Source organism: Cetorhinus maximus, chromosome 22, assembly GCF_964194155.1.
Source record: "Cetorhinus maximus chromosome 22, sCetMax3.hap1.1, whole genome shotgun sequence".
NCBI classification, from domain to species: Eukaryota; Metazoa; Chordata; class Chondrichthyes; order Lamniformes; family Cetorhinidae; genus Cetorhinus; species Cetorhinus maximus.
Window position 1 is genome coordinate 75,781,990 of NC_135900.1, and position 22,317 is coordinate 75,804,306.

General features: G+C 40.8%; 1 protein-coding gene across 4 annotated transcripts in view; it reads left to right on the top strand.

The window, feature by feature from the left end:
- The window catches only part of cnot4b (CCR4-NOT transcription complex, subunit 4b), a 143,711-nt gene that overhangs the window by 57,019 nt on the left and 64,375 nt on the right, over window positions 1-22,317 (top strand). For 2 of the 4 annotated variants that reach the window (XM_078568535.1, XM_078568537.1), the window contains exons 2-7: window positions 381-621; window positions 2,768-2,965; window positions 6,094-6,180; window positions 10,378-10,479; window positions 11,929-12,054; window positions 14,453-14,586. In XM_078568535.1, coding sequence (XP_078424661.1) covers window positions 448-621; window positions 2,768-2,965; window positions 6,094-6,180; window positions 10,378-10,479; window positions 11,929-12,054; window positions 14,453-14,586 — 821 coding nt within the window. In that variant the 5' untranslated portion in view covers window positions 381-447. The remainder of the gene's footprint in view (window positions 1-380; window positions 622-2,767; window positions 2,966-6,093; window positions 6,181-10,377; window positions 10,480-11,928; window positions 12,055-14,452; window positions 14,587-22,317) is intronic. The other 2 variants (XM_078568536.1, XM_078568538.1) reach the window with 1 other exon arrangement.

The following is a 22,317-nucleotide window of genomic DNA, read 5'->3' on the forward strand; positions in this document are numbered from 1 at the left end:
CAAGCAAATCACACGTATGCATGGAAATCATGGAATTTACCTCCAAATAATATGCTACACGAAATAATTTCACTTTCCATGACACATTGGAATCTTCACTGAAGTGATAGTGATAACCTTGGGCTCTGCCTTCGTTAGAAACTTGAGAGGACTTGAGTTCAGCTATACCACTTTTATAGAACTGACAGTTGTTGTGCTGCATCCCCAGTAAACCATGTTTTCAGTTGGTCCTTCTTTTAACTTCCTTGACTATATGGTTTTCAAGTTTGAGCAAAGCAAACCATGATGACTAGTGGCGTTTAACAGGACGTGTTTTCAACACGTGTGAACTTACTCCCAACCTATTTTTGGTGGCTAATATTTCTTTTTTTATTTCTCAGACCAGAAACGTACTCCGATCTGCATAGTTTTATAGGTGAGAAGTTGAACATTCTGTGAACACTGAAGATGTCTCGCAGCCCTGACACAAAAGAGGACCCTGTCGAATGCCCTCTCTGTATGGAGCCCCTTGAGATAGATGACATCAACTTCTTTCCATGCACCTGTGGCTACCAGATCTGTCGCTTCTGTTGGCACCGTATACGCACAGACGAGAATGGCCTCTGTCCAGCCTGCAGAAAAGTAAGTTAGTTTGCTGTAACCTGATTGGTTCTGATGCAGTCAGCAACACACGTTATTTTGTATTTACATATTTTTATATGGAAGGAAAGAATATTAAACCAAATTAGCAGGAGATAGTGGGAAATGAAAGAAGCTGGTTACCGAGAACTCAACTGAGTTCCGCAAGGGACTGTTACAAACTTTTCAAATTCTTCATGATGGTATGAATTAATACTTGATTAATTCAGAGTGCAGTAGTTTACTAATTATATTATGGAACTGATAACTGAAGATCAATTGCCAACATGTATTTCAAGAATTTAATTCCGTTTTTAAAAAATATGGAAATAAAAATCTTGTACTAGTGAAAGTGAGTGACCTTGAAGCTGTCGGATTATCATTCAAGATGAAACTGGGTTCCTGTAGGAAAGGAAACTTGCTGTCCTTCCCCAGCCTGACCAACATCTGACTCGAGCCTGACACCAATGTGGTTGACATTTAACTGTGCCCTTAAAGCCACCCGGTTGTATCACTAGGTTAACTAGGGACGGGCAAGAAATGCTCGCCTTATCAACGACAGCCGCATACCAAGATGAATGGGGAGAAAACGAATCAATCAGCTCCCAAGTATTAAGTCAGCACGGTCTTTTGATGGACCCCAGCATGTTATGTTACTGGGGCAAAAGAAAAATCCATGTTTAATTGATTAAAATTCAACTGTTTCCGTTTTATGGGCACAATATTTGGTACCCATGAGGCAAGAAAAAAATGAAGTATGACGAAGCTTGAGACAGTTGCAGTTTTTGGTGAGGTAACTGAATCAAGCGAAGCCTGATTTACTCTAACTACAAGGTGTGCCTAATTTTTCCTCCTGTTTTGAGTATTATTTGAGAAGAGCATAGGCACTTGTCACTGGCACCATGCCTTTCAACTGCCCCATTTTAATCAGGTCATTTGCTGAGGAAGGGTGGCAACAAGGAAAACTCACACCAATAAATCAGCCAACCTTGCCGGTTTCAACAAAACGGCTCTGCCACCAAGTATGAGAGAGCTGAATGTTATCCTTGTGACTCACCGCAGGCTTACCATTGAGCCATGCATTTCCTGTGGGTGTCAAGTGGCAGCATAAGCCAGGGGAGTCTAATTAAGCTAGGAGACCCATGAGACCTTTCAGGTACCTGCAGTGAGCGATAAATCCACTGTACACTTCGATTTTTGCGTTGACTGCCCAACCCAGAAATGTCAGGTGGAAAACACACAAAATGATTTGACTGTGAGCAATTGCTAGATCCAGTGATGATGGTGAAACTCTTGCACTTGATTCACAAAGCATTCTTCGGCCCATTGATTTAGATTCTGACCTTGCATACATTCCAGATAAGTTGTGTTGCCAGTGGTGTTTCATCCCTACAAGTTTTTATATAAATAAAAATGTAAAGAATTTACTGTGGTTGTAAGTAATTGGCAATACTCGCAAGACTAATTGCTGAATCACATCTGTCTTGTGTTTTACCTGCACCAGCACCATTATTTAAAAAAAAATCATCATTGTATTTGTATTTCCAATGTTACCTAAGGTTCTCCTGAAAAAAGCTTACAGTTTTCCTTTTCCATTCTGTGAAGTTGTGGTAAAGTAACAGCTGGTCTTAGCCCAACAATTTCACTAATTTGTCTTGTGGTTCATTTTTTTATTCATTCAAGGGATGTGGGCTTTGCTGGCTAGGCCAATGTTTATTGCCCATTCCTAACTGCCCTTGAGAAGGTGGTTGTGAGCTGCCTTCTTGAACATCCACAGTGCTGTTGGGGAGAGAGTTCCTGGGTTAGGGTTCATCGTCGCATGTGGAGTATTCTAGGTATTCCACTTCTGCTTTACATTCATATTCCTGAATAAATAGAAATGGAGCGTTTAACCAGTGTTGTATGTTATATTTTATGTTGTAAAAGCTTGCACTGTAAACAGCTAAGGAGGGCTCAAATTTAAAAATACATCTGCAAAGCAGTGGCTGATGAATAAACCTTTGCCTCATGTTTTACTTTATGGCATCAAAATGCTCACATTGAATCTGTCATTCACAGAAACAGGGTAGAATATTGTACGAATTATCAGACTCGTTCCCTTTCATTTTCATCTTAAACCCAATATTGTGTTTTTATTTTGTCCATCCAGCCCTACCCAGAAGACCCTGCAGTCTACAAACCACTTTCTCAAGAAGAGCTACAGAGAATAAAAAACGAGAAGAAACAAAAGCAGAATGAGCGGAAACAGAAAATCTCAGAGAACCGCAAGCATCTGGCCAGTGTACGCGTTGTACAAAAGAACCTAGTCTTTGTGGTAGGTCTATCACAGAGGCTAGCAGATCCAGAGGTGAGCAAAAGAAAGACTTAGATTTCCATTGCGCCATTACTGACTTTTCAGGGAATCCCAAAGCATTTTACATTCCAACAAGTATTGTTGAAGTTTATTCCCTGTTGTAATGTAGGAAATGGACGAACCAATTTACTTAGAGCAAGGTCTCAAGCAAATGTGGTGATGGCCAGATAGGTGTTGATTGAGGATTAAATGTTGGGCAGGACACTAGGAGAACTCCCCCCTTTTGGCTGGAATCTTTTATATTCACCTGAGGGCAGAGGAGGCCTCAGTTTAACGCCTCAACCAAAAGACAGCACCACTATCAACTTGGCTCTCCTTCAGGACTGTATAAAAATGTCGACCTACGTTATGTTTGGGACTTGGGCCCATGACCTTCTGTCTCAAAGGCGAGGGTGCTACACCTGAGCACTTTGTCAACATCCTCACCACTCATCTCAAACACCAGCAAAGGTAATGCATCCTAGGACAAGTTTCCTTGGAATTTTACCCTTGCCTTTCAAGGGGATTGTGATGGGAAAGTGTCTTTTAGGAAATATTTTCATGGCATTTTGTGCTCCACTACCAACTTTAATTTTCTTCAACTTCTATCCGAGTTCTGTCAAAGCGTATAGCAATTTCTGACAGGTTCAACCATGTACAGTGGCCCATTTGTACCAAGATAACTCTGGCCAGTAAGTCCTTCAATGAAAGCATCTAAACCTTTCGGTGGGGGCCGGGTTTTCTGCAGCAGACTGACCCACACTTATTTTTGTCCTTTTTGAAAATTATTTATTTTAAAGAACTACTGCACTGCAACACATCTATAAATACCTTGTTCTGAATTGCATCAATGCTGGGTGTCCTATGAAGCAGTGCAGGAAGCCTGAAGAACCTTGCAAACTTCTCTCTGTCAAAGTGAATGTCATGCTTGTCTGTATTGCAGGCACACAAATCTCATGTTTTTAAACACCCAGGTTTGTAGCTTCAAGCTGCTAATTTCCAATGTTAATCATCTTTTTGAAAGGGCTTCAATTCAGAATCAGAAATTCAAATTCAAGCCCTTGATTTGTAAAATAGTCTCAATCTTGACTTTAAACCATGTATCTCACACCCTTCACACTGATCTCTGGGTGCAAGTCAGGATTTTTGCTGTACTTGTAACGCTTGGCTGACATGAATTCTAAGTACAGTAACTTGAAAAAAATAATGTAAATGCCTAACACAGAATCCCACCTCAAGATTTTGTGTTTGAAGTTACTGTAAGAAGCAAAAATCAACATTGGCTAAACATTAACTTATTGCATTAGTTGCCGACTAAGTACAGAAAAGGTATTCCCCATTGACCTAACACAACTGAAAACTCCGTGCCACTGTTAGGATCTCTGTGGAGACTCATAACTTTTAAAGACATTCAAACTCCCAGTTAATAGCTGAAAGGATGATGCAAGATTTCACTTTTTAAGACATTTATTATCATAAAAGACTAAAAGCACTATTAACTAAACACTATCTTTATAGTCAACTTCTAGTTTAAATCACAAAATAGAACATTCCCTTTTTCTTTTAGCACAACTGAAAACACTTCACAGATGTACTTCACACTCCTTCAAGTAGACATGTAATTCTCCCAGAACCAGTTTTCAGCGATTCTCGGTCTTGAGGAATTGCTTCTTTTCCTTTCTCATCCTGGGAACTTGTAACCTCATCACAATAATCTGTTACAGTAGGGTTTTTTCCCCTGGTGATTCTCCCTCTAGCAAGAGCTAGGTGATTCTTCCAGGCTCTTTTAACTCTTCACATGTTTGGTTTTCCAATCCAAGCGCGAGCTCCCACCTACATTCCTCCATTGTGAACTGCAGCATCTTGCTGCCTATAGCTACTCTCCTGGATTCTGGCAGATTAACTTGCCTCAGAGCTTTTAGGGATACCTTCAAGCCATCTCTTCTCAAAGCCCATCTCTATGGCAATGTTAATCACATGGGCCTTGTATCCGGGTAGTGATGCTGGTTAGCTATCCTTGACACCCCAACTCTCTTTTATTTTAGAAGTAAGTGGACAGTTTAAAGCACAACTGTTTCCAAGCTGACATTCTCAACACTTCTGGGACCTGAGACCCTCAGTCTATCCACTGTTAGCACACAGGCTGTTGCCGTTGTCTCCAAGTGTAAACATATTGCACCTTCTTCCTAATAAAACAATCTGGGTCCTCTTTAATCTTTAACAATCAAATGATCTAGGCTTGCTGTCAGGCAAATTTCAGAACAGGTCACATGACCCTTTCATTTACTCTAAGTTGAAAGATACAGTCCCAAAACACACTAATCTTATAAACTTCTTAATTGTGACACTGAATTTACACTGCACTCTCAGCAGAAGTGTGGGCTTTTGTATGAAGTCCCAAATTGCTCCTGGCATTAAACAGATCTCTTCTCCCTGCCCCACAAAGGTGAATCTTCCTTCACTCAATCTTCTAAAGCATAATACAAAGGACTTCCAGTAACAAGGCACCCTCTGGCAACTCCTTGGCCTTTTAACTCTCCACAAGTCTCATTTTCTCAAACAGGAAACCTGTCCTCACCACTCTGCTTGGTGGTTAACTCAAAATCAGTCCTTCTGTTTGGCAAAGCAGCACCTATTGTGGGTGGTTTTCCCCAATCTGTCTGTTTGACTGAGAGTCTGTATGCAGCAAGACCAGCTGACGCTTCCTTGTGTCCAGGCACACCTTAGTTTCAATAAGTTCTGACCAGGCCTGCCCCATGGCAACCAGGTCACATGGGCTTGTCTCCAGGCAAATTTCATAGGACACATCTCCTTTCCAAGCCATTCCATTAACATTTAATTGAAGGAGACAGTTTAAAAGATAACTGTCTTATCAAGCCCTGCTTTCATAACACAAGGAATACGTTATATGATTAATCTTGGGTAGTTCCTTGTTGCCCCAGCTAGTATCATTGGCAGTGACAGAAACCTTGCAATGAACTTGTCAATGCAATTAGTTTTGTCTCTTTGAAATATTAAACCATTTCCTGTGTTTTTCTGAACTGATTCATGCCTGATTAAATCTGTGCTGACTTTGAATTGAAGTAAGTCTTCATGTGGGACTGAAGAAAGCCAGTGGAAATATTTTTCTTTTTTGTTATCAGGTTTTAAAACGGCCAGAATATTTTGGGAAGTTTGGTAAAATACACAAAGTTGTCATCAACAACAGCACATCATATGCAGGTTCACAGGTAAGGTTGCACCAGTTAACGGTTTCTCATTGGTTTTTCCTCCTCATTTTCTAGCTGTTGTCCTGCGGGGATGCTGGAGCAGTGTTTATGGTACTGATGGTTGAACAGTGAGCTTCCATTATGCTTTAAGGAATTTTGGCCAGGCACAAAGTTGTCTTCATCTGACATCAAACAATGCACCTCTAGCATACCATCTGACTGATCACCTGTTGTGCACATTTCAGTATGAATTGAGGATTCCATGCATGATCTGCTTTGGTATCAGAGGTTTACTGTGCGTGTAAACACTAATGATCTACAGAACAATAACAGCAAAAGCTCAGGAAATCTGCTAAGTTTTGGTTGTTTGACTGGAGCAGGCACAGATGTTCTGGCAACCTTCTTGAAGCAATTTGAGCAGAGTGCAACTTTATCCTGCATTATTGATTTTCTCCCCCACCCACTCCTGCACTCTGAATTTTATCAAGCCACAGCAAAGGGCCGTGAAATCAAGCTACAGAGGAGAAAGTGAGATCAGTCAAGAATTAGTGTATCGACGATCCAAACCTTGGGTTTCAAAAGTTTGGAGATTTGTGTGGGAAGGGAGAAATAAAGGGTAGTAGAAACGTGGAAATCTGTCCCCAAACTGCTGTGGATGCCGAACCAACTGAATGCAAGATTTTAGGTTTGGGGTAGTGGGGTGGGGGGAGGTGGAATCCATTAAGTGCAGATTGGTGCCATCTGTCTTTAATGCAGTACAGAGGAGAAAGGGCAGATCAAGTGGAACATGGGAGTTTAGAAAAAATGAAAGGAAGGTTGAGAGAAACATGGATATGTAAGGAGAAAAAAATTAGTGATTGAGCAGGGTGAGAGGAAAATATACAGCAGGAGTAACAATGACTTGCACTTAGCTTTAGCATAGTAAAACAACCCACGGCATCGCCTCACGAATCAGGCCACAAGTTTATTTTTCTTATTTACTGTCCCAAGACTGGAGCTGCCCAAACAAGTTTCCAGGTTTAAATGCAAATTCTCTGGTTAACTTTGGATTCATAGTGAGTTATGTTCAGGGGACGGGGTGAACCATGGGAAGGACAAAGAGCTATTTGCCACGAAAGAGGAGACCAAGCTTCTGGGCAAAGGAAAAGATATGGAAGTTCAATGACCAATCAGAGTCGGCCTGCCTGGTTTGAATTTGAATAAAAGCTTCGGCAGTTAACTGTTCTCTGCTGCATTCTCCATGAATGACAACACTTCTACCAATCAGGAGTCCACATGCCAGCCAGTCAGCACACTCTTTTCTCGTGCAGTGTTCTTTTCTTTACTGTTGGCTTATTTTACGAGCTGTCCTAATGACTGCAAGATAAAAAGCTTCAGTAGATTGCCTCTTTTTTTCCAGCCACATGGGAGTGCTATCTCAAATCAAAAGAGGGTATGAATGCTAGGTTGAAGAAATAAATAAGTAGGACGTGGCAGCTGTTGGTCACACTGGCAAGAGACTCGGGGAGCAAAACCATTTTAGGGGTTGAAAGGATTCTTGCAATTCTTTTATGCCCCTCCATTGATATGGGGATGTGGTGCAAATTCACCAGACATCGGAGGATACAGGATTAAACTTTGAGGGCAGGTTACATCGATATGGCTTGTATTCCTTTGAGTTTAGAAGGATTGAGGGGTGATAGAATTGGGGCTTTTAAATGATTAATGGTTTGATAAGGTAGATAAAAGAACATGTTTTCCTCTAGTGGAATCCAGAACATGCAGACATGATCTTAAAGTCTCAGCCAGGCCATTCAGGAGGGAAATCAGGGAGCACTTCACACAGGGTAGCAGAAACCTGGAATACTGTCCGAAAAGATTGTGGATGCTGGATCAATTGAAAGCAAAATGATGTCAATGGATTTTTGTTAGGTAAGAGTATTGAGGGATCGGTTTCAAAGACATATGGGGTTGAGATACACATTTACCATTGTTAATTTGAATGGTGGAATAAGCTTGAGGTGCTGAATGGCCTATCCCTATTCCTATGTTCATCTTCAGGATAAACATTGAGAGCCAGCTGTTGCACTTGAAGGGCTAGAGTTTGTTTACACTGGGTGGGGGCAGGCAATCGAGCAGAAGTTAGTGAATGTTGGGTGGAATCACCCCTGGAAGAATTGAAATGATTGGATAAGATTTGATGACCAGGTGAACAGTGGAATTGATATGATTCCTGGGGTCTTAAAAATGCATCATCTGAATGTAGACAATTAGCCACAATTTGATCCACGACATGCATTCGTCAACTTGAATTCACACCAGTTTAAAAAAAATCTCCATTTGATTTTCTGACCAAAACTTCTTAATTTGAGTTATTCCAAACTATTTTTACTTAGAATGTCCAATTTAAACCACTAAGTATTCTGTTGAGGGGCATGCAGCTTTTAACCTGAGATTTTGCAATCTCAGGTTTGAAGACAAGTGAATTCTGAGAAACTATGAATGAAAGGATAAAATAATACATCTATCTGTAAAATGTATCTGATTGGAGAGGTCTATTGATATTTGTCATGACATTTGCTTCATGCTTTCCCTGGGTAAATGAGACAGCAGTGATGGGGGAAAGTTCTAGCCATCTCATGTAATAAACCTGGATCAGGTCACTAGCAGATTGTGCAACTGCAGACTAAAAGATGTTGCTTTGATATGATGTTGAAGGTGATACCTTGGAGAGCAGTTATGAGCCTGCTGTTCCTACCTATGAAAGTAGAACTAAAAATACTAAAAGACGTGTAAGGTTAATCAGTGTCCGAGTGATGCCAGTTTCAATCGGAGATCCATTCATTGTCAGCATGGGAAGGGCAGGCAAGGCAAGGCATATCTTCCGTCAGTAACACCTTTACTGAAATGCATCGAGTCTCTGCGGGGTATGGTCCCAAGGGCAAAGGCAGTAATCTGGAACATATGAAACACGGCAGCTGATATGCACACAGCAAGCACTGTCACCAACAGCAATGTGATAATAACCAGTTAATCTGTTTTTAGGATGTTGACTGAGGAATAAATATTGGCCAGGACACCAGGGGTAACTGCCCCGCTCTTCTTAAATAGTGCCATGGGATCTTTTCCATCCACCCAAGCAGGCAGACAGGGCCTTGGTTTAGTGGCTGAAAGACGGCACCTCCGACAATGCATCTTCCTTGGTACTGCACTGGAGTGTCAGCCTTGATTTTTGCACTCGAGCTCTGGAGTGGGACTTGAACCTGGAACTTTGTGGTTCAGAGGTGGGTGCTACCCACTGAACAGCAGCTGACACTATACAGAATAATGACCTCAACTTGCAGATGACATAGAATTCAGAAATGTTGCCAAAAAAAAGGAATATAGTTTAACGAAAACTTCAGCCATAGACTAATAAAATGGGCAGATGAAGCTTAAGTGAGAAGTGATGCATTTTGGTAGAAAGAATAAGGGGAGATGATATGAGTTAAATGGTACAATTTTAGAGGGGGTGCAGCAACATTGGACCTGGTGATGTATGTACGCAAATATCTGAAGGTAGCAGGACAAGCTGAATAAATTGAATTTATTTATTAATAGAGTATATAAGTAATGAAGTTGCACTAAGCTTTTGGAAAACACTGGTTAGGCCTCAGCTATAGTATTGTATTCAATTCTGGGCACTATACTTTCGGAAGGACATTAACGCCTTGAAGAGGATGTGCCAGAATGGCACCAGAGAGCCTTGAATTTTGTATAGACACTGAATAATCTGTTGGTCTCCTTTCAGCAGAGAAGGTTCAAAGATTTGATGAATCATAAATGGTTTTGATCAAGTGAATAAGGAAAAACTGTATTCAATGACAGAAGGATTGGTAACCAAAGAGGTAGATTTAAGGTGATTGGCAAATGAATGAGTGGAGATGAGAGTTTTTTTTTTACGCAACTAGTTTTTTCCTGGAACATACTGACTGAAAGGGTGGTCGAAGCAGATTTAGTAGTAACTTTCTGGAGAATTGGATCGGTACTTTAAGGGAAAATATATATAGGGCTATGCAGAAAGTACAGGGGAGTGGGATTAATTGGAATAATCGACCAAAGATCAGACAGAATCGCAATGGACTGCCACCTTATATCATTTTTCCCTCTAACTTGTTTGCCCATTGTGATAGTAAACTTCTGTTAGCAAACATCCCTTTTTTGAAATCTCATAGCTGATTAAAATGTTGCTTCTCCTAGGGTCCCAGTGCTAGTGCTTATGTAACCTACATACGGTCTGAAGACGCACTAAGAGCAATACAGTGTGTAAATAATGTTGTGGTTGATGGCAGAACACTTAAGGTAAGCAATTTCTTTATCACGCAGCTTGTTCCACTTTCAGTCTCTTAATACGCAGCACATTTGTTTTCCTGATCCACAAGTTTCCTTGAGGTCTAAAGCTTCAGTGGTAAGAGGGCTTTTCACAAAGTAATTTGAAACGTCAAATAGGGAAATAAACCTGAGAAGTGAAAGTGAATTACAGCCAAGTTGGTGCAAGATGAAACCAAGTGTTTAAATCGTGTGTCTTTCCCTCCCCTGATCAAGGAAATAAGTTATAAACTCTCAATTATGTCAGCAGAATCTTGTGCCTGCTTTTAGTTTCTGTTTACACTGATTTTGATCTCGATGCTGCTGGATACTGTACCAAAAAAAAAGTCGCAGTGCGGTAAAAATTGTCACTAGAGTTTATCATACATATGTTCTTACAAATGTGTGAGCCATAAAATTATAGCATCCTGTGAAAGCATCCAGTCGCAACCATAGAATCTTGGAGCACAGGAGGAGAGAATTTGGCCCCTTGTGTCCGTGCCAACTCTTCACAAGAGCTGTGCAGTTAGTTCCACTCCCTTGCTCTTTCCCCAGGCATAACCCAATAATTTCTCCCTTTCAAATATTTATCTGGCTCCCTTTTGAAAGTTACTATTGAATCTGTTATCACCATTCTTAAAGGCAACGCATTCTTGATCTTGACTGTTAAGACGGACCACAGGACAGATGCATAAAGTTGAGTTCCCACCACATTCTGCTGCTGACTGAAATAACCATCTGATTGGTATGCAAAGAATTGACTTAAAGCATCGTGGAACAACCAGAAACTGTTGTTACCTGCCCTTGATGAGAAATGCATTGTAGTGTCTGAAATAATCAGTTGCCTTGACAGTGACTGAGTCATCTCAGTCTGTTTGTGAATTATCAGAATTTGACTTTGTTTCAGATTTATAGGGAAAACTCTGTTAAATCAGAAGACATGTTTTCTTGTAGAGTTGTTTGAGTCCCTTCCTTGTTTTCCTCAGAACACTTAGCAAAAACATGAACAATATTTTATCGTCAGTACATCGCAGTGAGACAACCAAATTACTAGTAAACCGAGTTGACCTATTTTCAGTGGGAAGTTGTGGGACTGTCCAACTCATTTCATTGGCAACTGTAATGTCCCACTTGACGAGCTCTGACCCCAGAAGCAGTTGGATAACCTTGAACTATTTATGCTTGCATCAGACAAAGACTGATGATGGAAACCTCGACCCATCTATTTTGTGTTAATTGGGTTTAAACCCAGGATCCCGGAGGTTATGGCACTCCATGCCCTGCTTCAGGGCATTTTGATGTTGTTACCCAAGTTCTTTATACTGCGAAATGTTGAAGCTGGGTCAGAAGAGTTATTTAGGTATCTATATGTGTATAATTGTGGACACTTATTTTCTTTCTCTCTCTTTCTCTCCCTCTCTCTCTCTCTCTCTCTCTCTCAAGGCATCTTTAGGTACAACAAAGTATTGCAGTTATTTCCTGAAGAACATGCAATGTCCTAAACCAGACTGTATGTATTTGCATGAGCTAGGGGATGAAGCAGCCAGTTTCACTAAAGAAGAAATGCAGGTAAGTTCACCAGCCTAAAACAAAAAACGTACAGAGTGAACAAAAAGCCCTATCAAAACTCAACTCAGTGAAGCCAGAGTTTGCCTGACTGGGGGCTTTGATGACCTTTTGGAATAAGATTTCATAAAACAATCATTGTTTTAATTTTGTTCAGAACAGTGACTACATTTCTGTCATTGTTCTTAAAATGCAATGCTGTAAAATTACACAGTTCTCGGCCAGAATGAACATTGTGGAAAATAATGTGATGCTTAGATTTGCAAAATAGGGTGATTAGACCCTAGAACAGAGGAACCTATGGCCCATGGGCTGGATCCAGCTCACAGCAAGATTTCTAAAAACATAGACCTATGACTGTAGCGCCTTCAAAATAGCATATACCATTACGAATTTACTTTGGATAAAAGCGTCAGCTAAATTATGATAATATCTAACAATATAATATTCAAATTTAGCCATCGCATTAAAATGGGTGAGCTGAATGTTTGTGTTTTTTCTTTAAAGAGAAACTAAATTAATTTGATTGTGTGTGTTTGGTTCACGACAGATTATTTCTATGTGTGAATGGCCCGTGATGATAAAAAGGTTCCCCATCCCTGCCCTAGCAGGTCTGACTTGGTCAGATTTCTCCATCAGTTGACTTGCTCACATTATTTCTGTTGCCTTGTATTTTTCTGAGGTGATGCTGCTTTTTCCTTCAGGTAATTAATGCTGCCTTTCAAAAACCAGTGTCAAATGTCATCCACTTCCCCAAATATAGTTTGCAAAATATTAATCTGAAAGGGATTCACTTTTACTCTGGAAGAGTAAGGAGGGTATTCCCTGGTATTAAATTGAGTGCACTGTGCTTGATCCACTGTCACTGCTTGATCCACTTTGAGGTCTCAGCATGTGATTCTTTAGAAGTGTTTTGTGAGCCAGCTTTAAGTTCTGAATGGGAGAAGCACAAGGCAATTGCTCATCCTAACCCATGGGAATCATGGTGGGATCGAAGATAATTCAGACCACAGCTACATTAGTTTGTTTGACTATACAAGAGTGCCCTCAAGTGGTCATCTTTAGATTGGTCTTTCTCTCGCTGCTTCAGAAACTAAGAGATATGATGCAGATAATTGCACTGAGCTGCTGTTTGGGGCTTATATGTCAGAAGTTGAGAACATTTAAACCAACCTTGTGCCCTGTTTGATCTATTACAATTAGTGGTGAGTGTGCTGTGCTGTCTCAACTCCTGGTGTGGAGTAGAAATTCATTTTCAATGCAGGGAGGAACTGTATACTAATTATTTTCTTATGTGCTTGATGTGTGTCATCTTGTGGTCTCAAGGAAACGGGAAATTCATGCTTTCAGTGCTCAGCTTTGAATGACTTGGTCAAGCAGTTGAAGTAAACTGAATACGGGCACTCGAGGGCAGGCTCGCCTAATGCACAGGGCAATGCTTTACTTGATGATTGGATCCAGATCTGTTGCTTCAGGCCTATATGTAAGCAAGCTCCTGATTTGAAGCTGAGGCACTGTGCTACCACGGTTCTTCGCTTGATGATGGACATTAGGATAATCTGATGTTTCCTTTTAGTGAAGAACACGAGTAGAGGAAACAGCACTGAATTCCACAGCCTGACAGGCTTTGCAGACTCTCATGGAGCAGCAAGTCTTCCCCGAGCCACAGGTCTAGAAGTTATAAGTAGCCCGCTAGCATGTTAATGTTGCTGCTGTATTCTGTGAAACAGTCAGGCAAATGGTTAACTTGGATTCTAACTTCAGAGCTTGTTGAGCCTGGGTATGTTCCTGGTAGTGTATAGGTGGCAATACATGACACAGTTGTTGAGGCACCAGAGGAGAAAATGTTTGTTACCTCCTCAACCATTTCAGTTTTTTAGCCTAGATTTTGAACATAAGTATTAGTAAACCAGGCCTATAGTATGAAAGATGGCAGGCCCTCTAGGGTAGAGACAAAGTGGGTTGCATGGCAACTTGTTTGAGTGGATGTAGTTCAAGTGATGGGTAAGATGGACTAAACATTCCAGACCTGAAACCTATCGGGTCTCTGTTCCAAAAGTGTGTGGAATTCACTGTGAAATAGGTCAACTGAAATCTTTTTTTTAATTAGAAAGAAATTTCTCGATGCAGCATTGAGCACAAATTTTCTATTTGGGTGAGTGGGGAGGAATCAGTGTAGTGCTGCATAATTGATCGTCTGATGAGAATCTTGTTCTGAGAAAATTGTAAAGGGATTTTTCCCCTCAATACAAGTAACTTTGTGGAGCGTTGAAATGCAAGCATCTTGCTTCTATTTCATAGATATAAAATAGAATTTCTTGTGCTGTAAGCCATTTGATAATCAATGCCTCTATTCACTGGTCTTATGTGCTTTGTTTTTCCTTCTAATATCCTTCCACAGGCAGGTAAACATCAAGAGTATGAACAGAAGCTGCTTCAAGAACTTTATAAATTGAACCCCAACTTTTTGCACCAGTCATCCAGCACAGTCGACAAAAATAAGAACAAATTGGCTACACAGCAGAGGTATGATGCGTAAGTACTACCCTGGCCTGATGCGCTGGCCTGCCTTTTTCTGTTTGCTTTTACGTTTCACACTTGAGTTTTTCTCTCTCTCTTGTTTTCAGCTTTCTTGTCAATCTTGGTGGTCTTCACAGCTCAAACATACCACATTGGTACCATGAACTAACTCACAAAAGTGCCTCGCAGGCTCAGTGACTTGACCTTCCTTGTATCCCTACCCATGGAGGTTTTATCAACCAACTAGTATTAAGTGTAAAAAACAGCCAACTCAGTTATTAATTGAGCAGATGTGTTTTAAAAAAAAAAGAGGGACGAATGAGGCAGGGGACTTTTATTTCAATAAGCAGTGCAATGTGCTGATGACTTGGATTCTCTTGGATAGCAGATCCTGCTTTATTTTTCCTTTCTGCCCTTGAGAATATCACTCCAAATAGAAGCATGATTGTCTGCACCATTTCACCTTTAAATTTAAATGTTGTCATGATTTCCAATTGCCTCAGCAGATCAGAATAGCCAACGCCACAGCATTTTAAAAATTGTGATCAAGAGCAACGAGACTAATCACAAACACATGTCGAGTGAAATGCATCAAAATAGGTCAGATTTTTGAACCGAAACGTGTGACCGACACCTCTGTCAAAATTGGTACTCTGATTATGGCATCGTCTTGGTGCCATTTTGTTTTATAGTCTTTCTGTATAGCACTTTTGGTTAATAGATAAAAAGCAGCAAGTCGGCATAAAGAGGTCTTTTTCAAATGGGCAGGTAGTGAATAGTGGAGTACAAGAAGGACCAGTGCTGGGGCCTCAGCTGTTTACAATCTATATCAATGATTTAGATGAAGAGACTAAGAGTAATGTATCTAAGTTTGTTGATGATACAAAGCTAGGTGGAAAGGTAAGCTGTGGGAAGACACAGACTGCAAAGAGATACAGACCGGTTAAGTGAGTGGGCAACAAGATGTCAAGTGGATTATAATGATGGGAAGGGTGAAGCTATTCACTTTGGCTGAAAGGATAGAAAAGCAGAAGATTTTCTAAAATTGTGAAAAAGTGTGGATGTTCAAAGAAACTTGGGTGCGCTCGTGTAAGGAATGCAACAAGTTATTCAGTTGCAGCAAGCAATTAGGAAGGCATCTGGCATGTAGGCCTTTATTGTAAGGAGATTAGAGTGCAAGAATAAATAAATCTTGTAAGAGTTGTACAGGATTTTGGTGAGACCACATCTGGAGTACTGTGTGTAGTTTTGGCCTCCACATTTAGAAAAGATATACTTGCGTTGGAGGTGGTGCAGCGAAGGTTCACAAAATTGGTCCCTGGGATGAGGGGGTTGTCGTATAATGCGAGGCTGAGCAAATTGCGTGTATATTCTCAGTGTATAAGAATGAGAGGTGATCTCATTGAAACGTACAAGATTCTGAAGGGGCTTAATAGGATAGACACTGAGAGATTGTTTCTGCTGGTCGGGGAATCTAAAACACGGGGGTACAGTCTCAGGATAAGGGGCCCGATCATTTAGGACTGAGATCGGAGAAATTACTTCTCTCAAGGGATTGTGAATCTTTGACATTCTCTGCCCGAAATGGTTGTGGATGCATTTAAGGCTGGGATAGACAGATTTTTTTGTCTGAGAATTGAGGGAAGTGGATTTGAAGCCCAAGATCAGCCATGATCGTAATGAATGTCTTGATGGACCACATGGTCTACTCCCCTCCTACTCCCACTTCTTGTGTTCATTTGTTCTTGGGACATGTTATTACATTAGATGTGCCATACAAATATAAGTTACTGTTGTAGTGTGTGTGAGGGAGTTGTACTCCTGGATATCAGTTGTAGTGATGTTCGTGGCTTCTCTGATGTATAATGGTGAAACCATTTATATGGTCATGAGCAGACAAATGTTTGATCCATGATCTCTGCCGCCAATATTGATGGAACCAAAGCTGAGCACGAGTTCTGGCCTTACAGAAGGGAACAGTTTCTTTTAAAAAAAAAAGTGTGATCAGAGCAAAGTTAGATTATTTGGAACTTTTAGAATCTTTCATGGCAAATCTTGATGCTTTGGCAAAGTTTTAAACAGCTCCCAATAGCAACTATTTTGAGGCAGTTTGGATTTGGCCCAAATTAACTCCTGAACAATGTCGGTGAGCTGTTGCTCTCGAGTGCTTGAATTGCATCATTTATTTGTACTAATCCAGTGCCCTGGTTCGTTTAATTGATAAATATTTTCCCTGCAGTGATTGCTTAAGAATAATTTAGGTTGGAAGTGCAGTTATTGAAGTATATACTCAGTGTGTTTAAATAAGAGTATTTGATTCTTGGAATAAGGTTAATCCCTTCGCACACAAGCTGCATCACAATGAAAAAATGGTTCGAACATTCAGCTTTCATTTAACTGATCAACCTTATTGTTTACTTAGCTTAAAGCAACAGAGCTTTATCTAAATATCTGGCAAGAACTTGCATAGCTGTAAACAATATCCATTGGAACCTCATTTGTTTGCTGCTTTTGTTGGGTGACTGACAGTAGTGGCATGTTGTTGTGAACTTGTCCATTTGGTTTTAGTGTGGCACAAAGATTTGGGAAGCCATCTGTTTGAATTGACAGCCCTGTCAAGGATTTTTTGTGGTGGGTATTTTTTCGTAAGGTTTTCCTTTTACATTTAATGTGTGGAAATTGTTCTCTCAAAACCAGTTGAGTGCAAGATCTGAGCCACACATGGCTCATAGCATGGGGAGAAAGGGCATGTCTGCACGATGGTGACCAGGTCAGTACTTGATCTCGGAGGCAAAAATGTCTTTTAACTAAGGCTGGAACTCTATTTGTTGACTTGAATGGCTTAGCTAGCCTTAGTGTAAACTGAGCACTACACCTGCAACACAACTGTGCCCAAAGATAAACTGACTCCAATATGACTGATTATGGTAAAAGTAGGTGCAGCTGAAGAGTTCCTGTTAAATCTGTGGAAAAAGCTAAATGTGACAGTTGCTTGCAAGTATGTGATCATAGCTCACTTGAGTGTATGTCTGACCACAATTTCTTCCTTTCCCCTAACCTAACTGGTTCTCAATGGGGAAAATGTGATTCCAACACTCCCAATGCCTCAATAAGCCTGCATCACTTGAAAACAAATACTTGCCTTTTTATTTGGAAACTGTGGATCAATAGGTAATTTAGTGATGTTTCCAAGATGGAGTGACCAGATCAGTTTATAACATGGTACTGTTAAGCCTTGCAAAGCTATTTCAACTGACAAGCTCACGTGTGATGTCTGGCTTCCATACAGGTACATCCCATCCCAAGTCTGGATCAGGATAGCAAAAATACTAGTTTGCTATTGGGGATGTGCATTTAATCGCCTGCAGAAGGTTTTTTTCAAAGCTACTTTTGTGGCAAGTTTCATGTAAGGCTATACGGAGGCAACTAACTCTATCAGATTTTTCCTTCAGTTACAATGAGTTGTTGTGGAACTGTTTAGACTAAAAGACACTTATTGCACCACACTGTTTCTATGTCACTGAAAAAAGCCTGAACACATTGTAAGCTTCAAATAACATTGGCCACCTTGAATTAGCTTTTTGAAAAACAAAGCAACGGTTTTACTTTTGGTAAGTTCTACTGCCTGCTTTGTGTGTTTGTAGGCTTCTTCACTTTGTATTCACTTGGTTGGTTGGGCAAGAAAACATGGAAAAGAATTTGAGCAGTTTTTTTCCCCAAAGCAAATACTTCTGGAACTTTGAATAATCAGAGTGAATGTATGGTTAATAATAATATTCCTGTTCCACAGTTCGATCGTGCTCTGTCTTCCAAGTGGAACCATCCCTGGACTGATTTCACTCAAGTTGAAGATTTTCTGCCTTTTTTAAACTTTAGTCAGGGTTCAGGTTTGACATTGCAGCGGTCAGTATAGCACTTGTTATCATGCAGATGTGCAGGTCTGGCCCTGGTATACTGCCTGGAGTAACCTGCATTTATAAGTCATTGAAGACTCATGCCTGCTTTTAACTACAGAATGAATTCTGATTGTACAACCTCTGAAGTGCAAATAGTTATAAAATAAATTGTTTCTTTAACTTGCTATCTGTACTCTATCAACTTTTCCAAATTGTCTAGAGAGAGATCTGAAGCAAAAAATGTGCTTGCAGATTGCAAATACAAGTTTCAACAAAACACAAGGGGGCACCTTTGAGCTGCAGTTTTTGCCCAAAAATAAGATTGGCATGTTTTGCCCTTTTGTGCTTGCCCCCAAGTACGTATACGCAAACAGCTCTTGGTGTGAAATTCCAAACAACAGTTCCTCCACACGGAGGTTAACATTACCATTTCAACTTTCAAAGATGCACGGTCATCTTCCATCAGCCCTTACAGCAATCAGGACAATGATTTACATCAAAGGTTTGAATTTCTGTGCAGTGAACTTCATATTGTATCATGACAAAATCCAACTACTGAATCATCAGATAACATGAACTTAATGACTAATTTTTCCCTTTAAAAGGACGATTCTAGAGAGATGGAACTCTTAAGCACTTGGGATTTCTCATTACTTATTGACTAAAGAACTTTACTAATTGGCAAAAATGTACTTTAGTCTTCAAAGGAATTAATGTGACTCACCAGTCTTTTTTGCAGAACCCAAAAAGATTACGTTAATTTAAATCGCAAGCATTGTTTCACATGTTAGAATTTTGATAGATTTTTATGGCAATTTGGGAGGAATGGGTAACTACATTTCACTTCTTATTCTGTGTCTCGAGTATTTTTAAGCTACTTGGTTGAATCGTGATTAGATAGTCACATCATATTGTGGCTCTTGAATATAAAGTGTCATTGACTTAAATGTAGTTGGCTTTATCTTGAGAATAATAAAGCATGTTATATAACCTTAATAGGTACTTCCATGTCAGAGCCAAGACTTTGGATGCTGCCATATCAATTTATTCAGTGCAGAACACCGGGGACAGAGTTGTCATGGAAATGGTGAACTTTATGCTTCGTATTACAGCCATCGGAAACCTGTCAAGTGACTGACTCATCAAACGGGGCTCCTGATTGCTCAAGATTATTATGATGATTAACAGTAGAAAATGTGCAGCATCTCCAAGTATTTCAGAATCTGTAGCAGGATAGTGCTGCCAAATACTCGTGCTCACTATTTGTACTATCCAGTTATATTCTTTCCATTTAGCATATGTATATTGCAGTACTGTTGTGCAAAGAGAGGCACAAACAGTGTAGAATACACTAAGAAATACAATGGCTGACTTCAAAATTTTGCAAAATTACCAGGACTCGAGATCCCTTTTTTCCCCTGAACAAGCCACTTTACCCCTCTAATCTTTCCTCATGTCGCAGAGGACTTGTCCATTATTCAGCTGCATGGGAATGAGTTGGGCCTCTCAGTATGGATGCTGTTAGTACCACTGGCTGGTAAGGATGCACAATGCCAACACAACCATCTCAGGCTGGATCCCTTTTGGAAGATTTCCGCTAAGTGAACAGCATCTCTGGGCTGCTGAAACTTCTTGTTGTGTAGATTTGGGAGGTACTCAGTATTTTTGCCATTCTTTCCCCTTACAGGCCCAACAGTAGTAATAAAGATGCCTGGCCGTCATTACTGAGCACAGCTAAAGCAGCCAACGGTCTAACACTCGAACACAGGAAAACGCCTCCTATACTTGATAATGGTTCAGAACCCGAACACATGACCCCAGAAGGTCTTGACACAGAACTCAGGTCAGTGATTGGCTTTATTTCTCTCTCGGACTGAAATAACCCATACTGAGCAAGGGAAGCAATTCTTTTTGTTCACAGCCAATCAGGTGACTCGCCAAATTTTGGTGACTTGATGCCAGCTCTTGTACCCAGAGTTCTTGTGTTCTTGATGATGGTTGACATGACACAAAGCCTGAATAGAAATACGCTGCAAGATCGTTAACATCTCTCCATACTTCAAACAAGAGACTTGCCGGCCTGTTGACAATCATATTTTTTGTATGCATGGTGTACTTTTCATTACCAAAAACCTGATGTGAACGTTCATGGAGGGTCAGTGGAATTCCCCTTTGCATTGAGGATAGCCATGTGTGTTCAAATCAATTTTTAAAATGGATGGTTTTGAGAGGTGGTTAAGCTAAAAGTGCACTCTGTGCTCTTGAGGAAACTGAATACACCAGGGCCTGTTTTCATATCAGTCAAGTTTTACAGCAAGACTGACCATTTTCTTGACTTCCTACATAAATTGCCAGTTGGCAATACTTTTCTGTTCTGACAAGTAATGGATCTCTTGTCAGTCTTGTCCAGAATCCCTTTAATGGCTCAGTTGCTTACTGAGCAGGAAGCAGCACCAGTGTCACAGCTTTCATGCCCACTTGTGCGGACTAAACTGACTTCAGTCAAGGTGAAACTGGACAATTCGCAGTCAGGTTTGGTATCCTGGAGCTGAGCAATGAACTGAGAATGCTGGACATGTTCAGAATACATGATATCCCACTGGAAAGTTTGTGCATGTGTGCACTTGGTTAAAGACAGGATTGGGTTTGGTGGTGATGGCGTTCCATGGTGCAGTAGCTTGCCAGCATTCATGACTACTTTCCACGTGAAAAGTGACCACTTGTTTGAGATACCAGACAATAGTACTCCTGGAGCCATTCCCAACCAGGTCTGAACGTAAAAAGAGAGAAGTGGTTCAAAATAATTTCTTCTGGATAATATATTTTCTGTTGAGTGTTGGATATGCAGATTGATTCTTCCATTCTCTGGTTAAGAGTTCAAACACAATCCAACATTAAATGTGCTGATGAGGATTTGTTAAAATTAGAGCCACTGACAGTTGTAGGTTTGATGCCTATAGGGGTGATCATGTAAAGCATTCTAAGTGGTCACATCCATTCTTTTCCTGCCGCTCTCCTCTCTTTCTCTCTCGCTCATCTCTCTCTCTCTCTTGCTCGCCTCTCTTTCTCCCTCTCTCTCTCTCATACACCTCTCTCTCTCTCTCTCTCTCTCGCCTCTCTCTCCCACTCGCCTCTCTCTCCCACTCGCCTCTCTCTCTCTCTCGCTTGCCTCTCTTTTTCTTTCGCTCGCCTCACGCCCCCTCAAGTCCTGAGAACTAGTGAGTTGAGCTACCTCCCTTTGACTTTTAACAACATTGCCATCAGTGAATCCCCCACCAGCAACACCTATGAGAGCAGGTTGTGAATTTTGCAGCAAGTAACTCAACTGACTCATCAAAGCCAGTCCATCTTTTACAAGGCACAAATTAGGAGTGTGCTGGAATACTTTCCACTTGGATGGATGAGTGCATTTAGAAGCAACACTGAAGGAGCATGATACCTTCCAGCACATAGCACCCCACCCTGCACCTTAAACCTACAGTCCCTCCACCCCTAGCACTTGATGGCTGGCATGTGTACCACCTGCAAGCTGCATTGCAGCATATCCCTAAGGCTCCTTCAGCAGCACCTTCCAAACCCCTACCACCAAGAAGGATAAGGGCAGCAGGTGCATGGGAACACCAAGTCCACCTCCAAATCTCTCACCATCCCGATTTGGAAATATATCGCTGTCCTTCATCATCATTGGATGAAAATCATGGAACTCTCTAACAGCATTGTGGTGTACCTATATCACATGGACTGCAGTGGTTCCAGAAGACAGCTCATCACCCCCTTCACAAGGGCAATTAGGAATGGGCATTAAATGCTGGCATGCTGTCCTGTGAATGAATGGGCAAATAAGACTAAG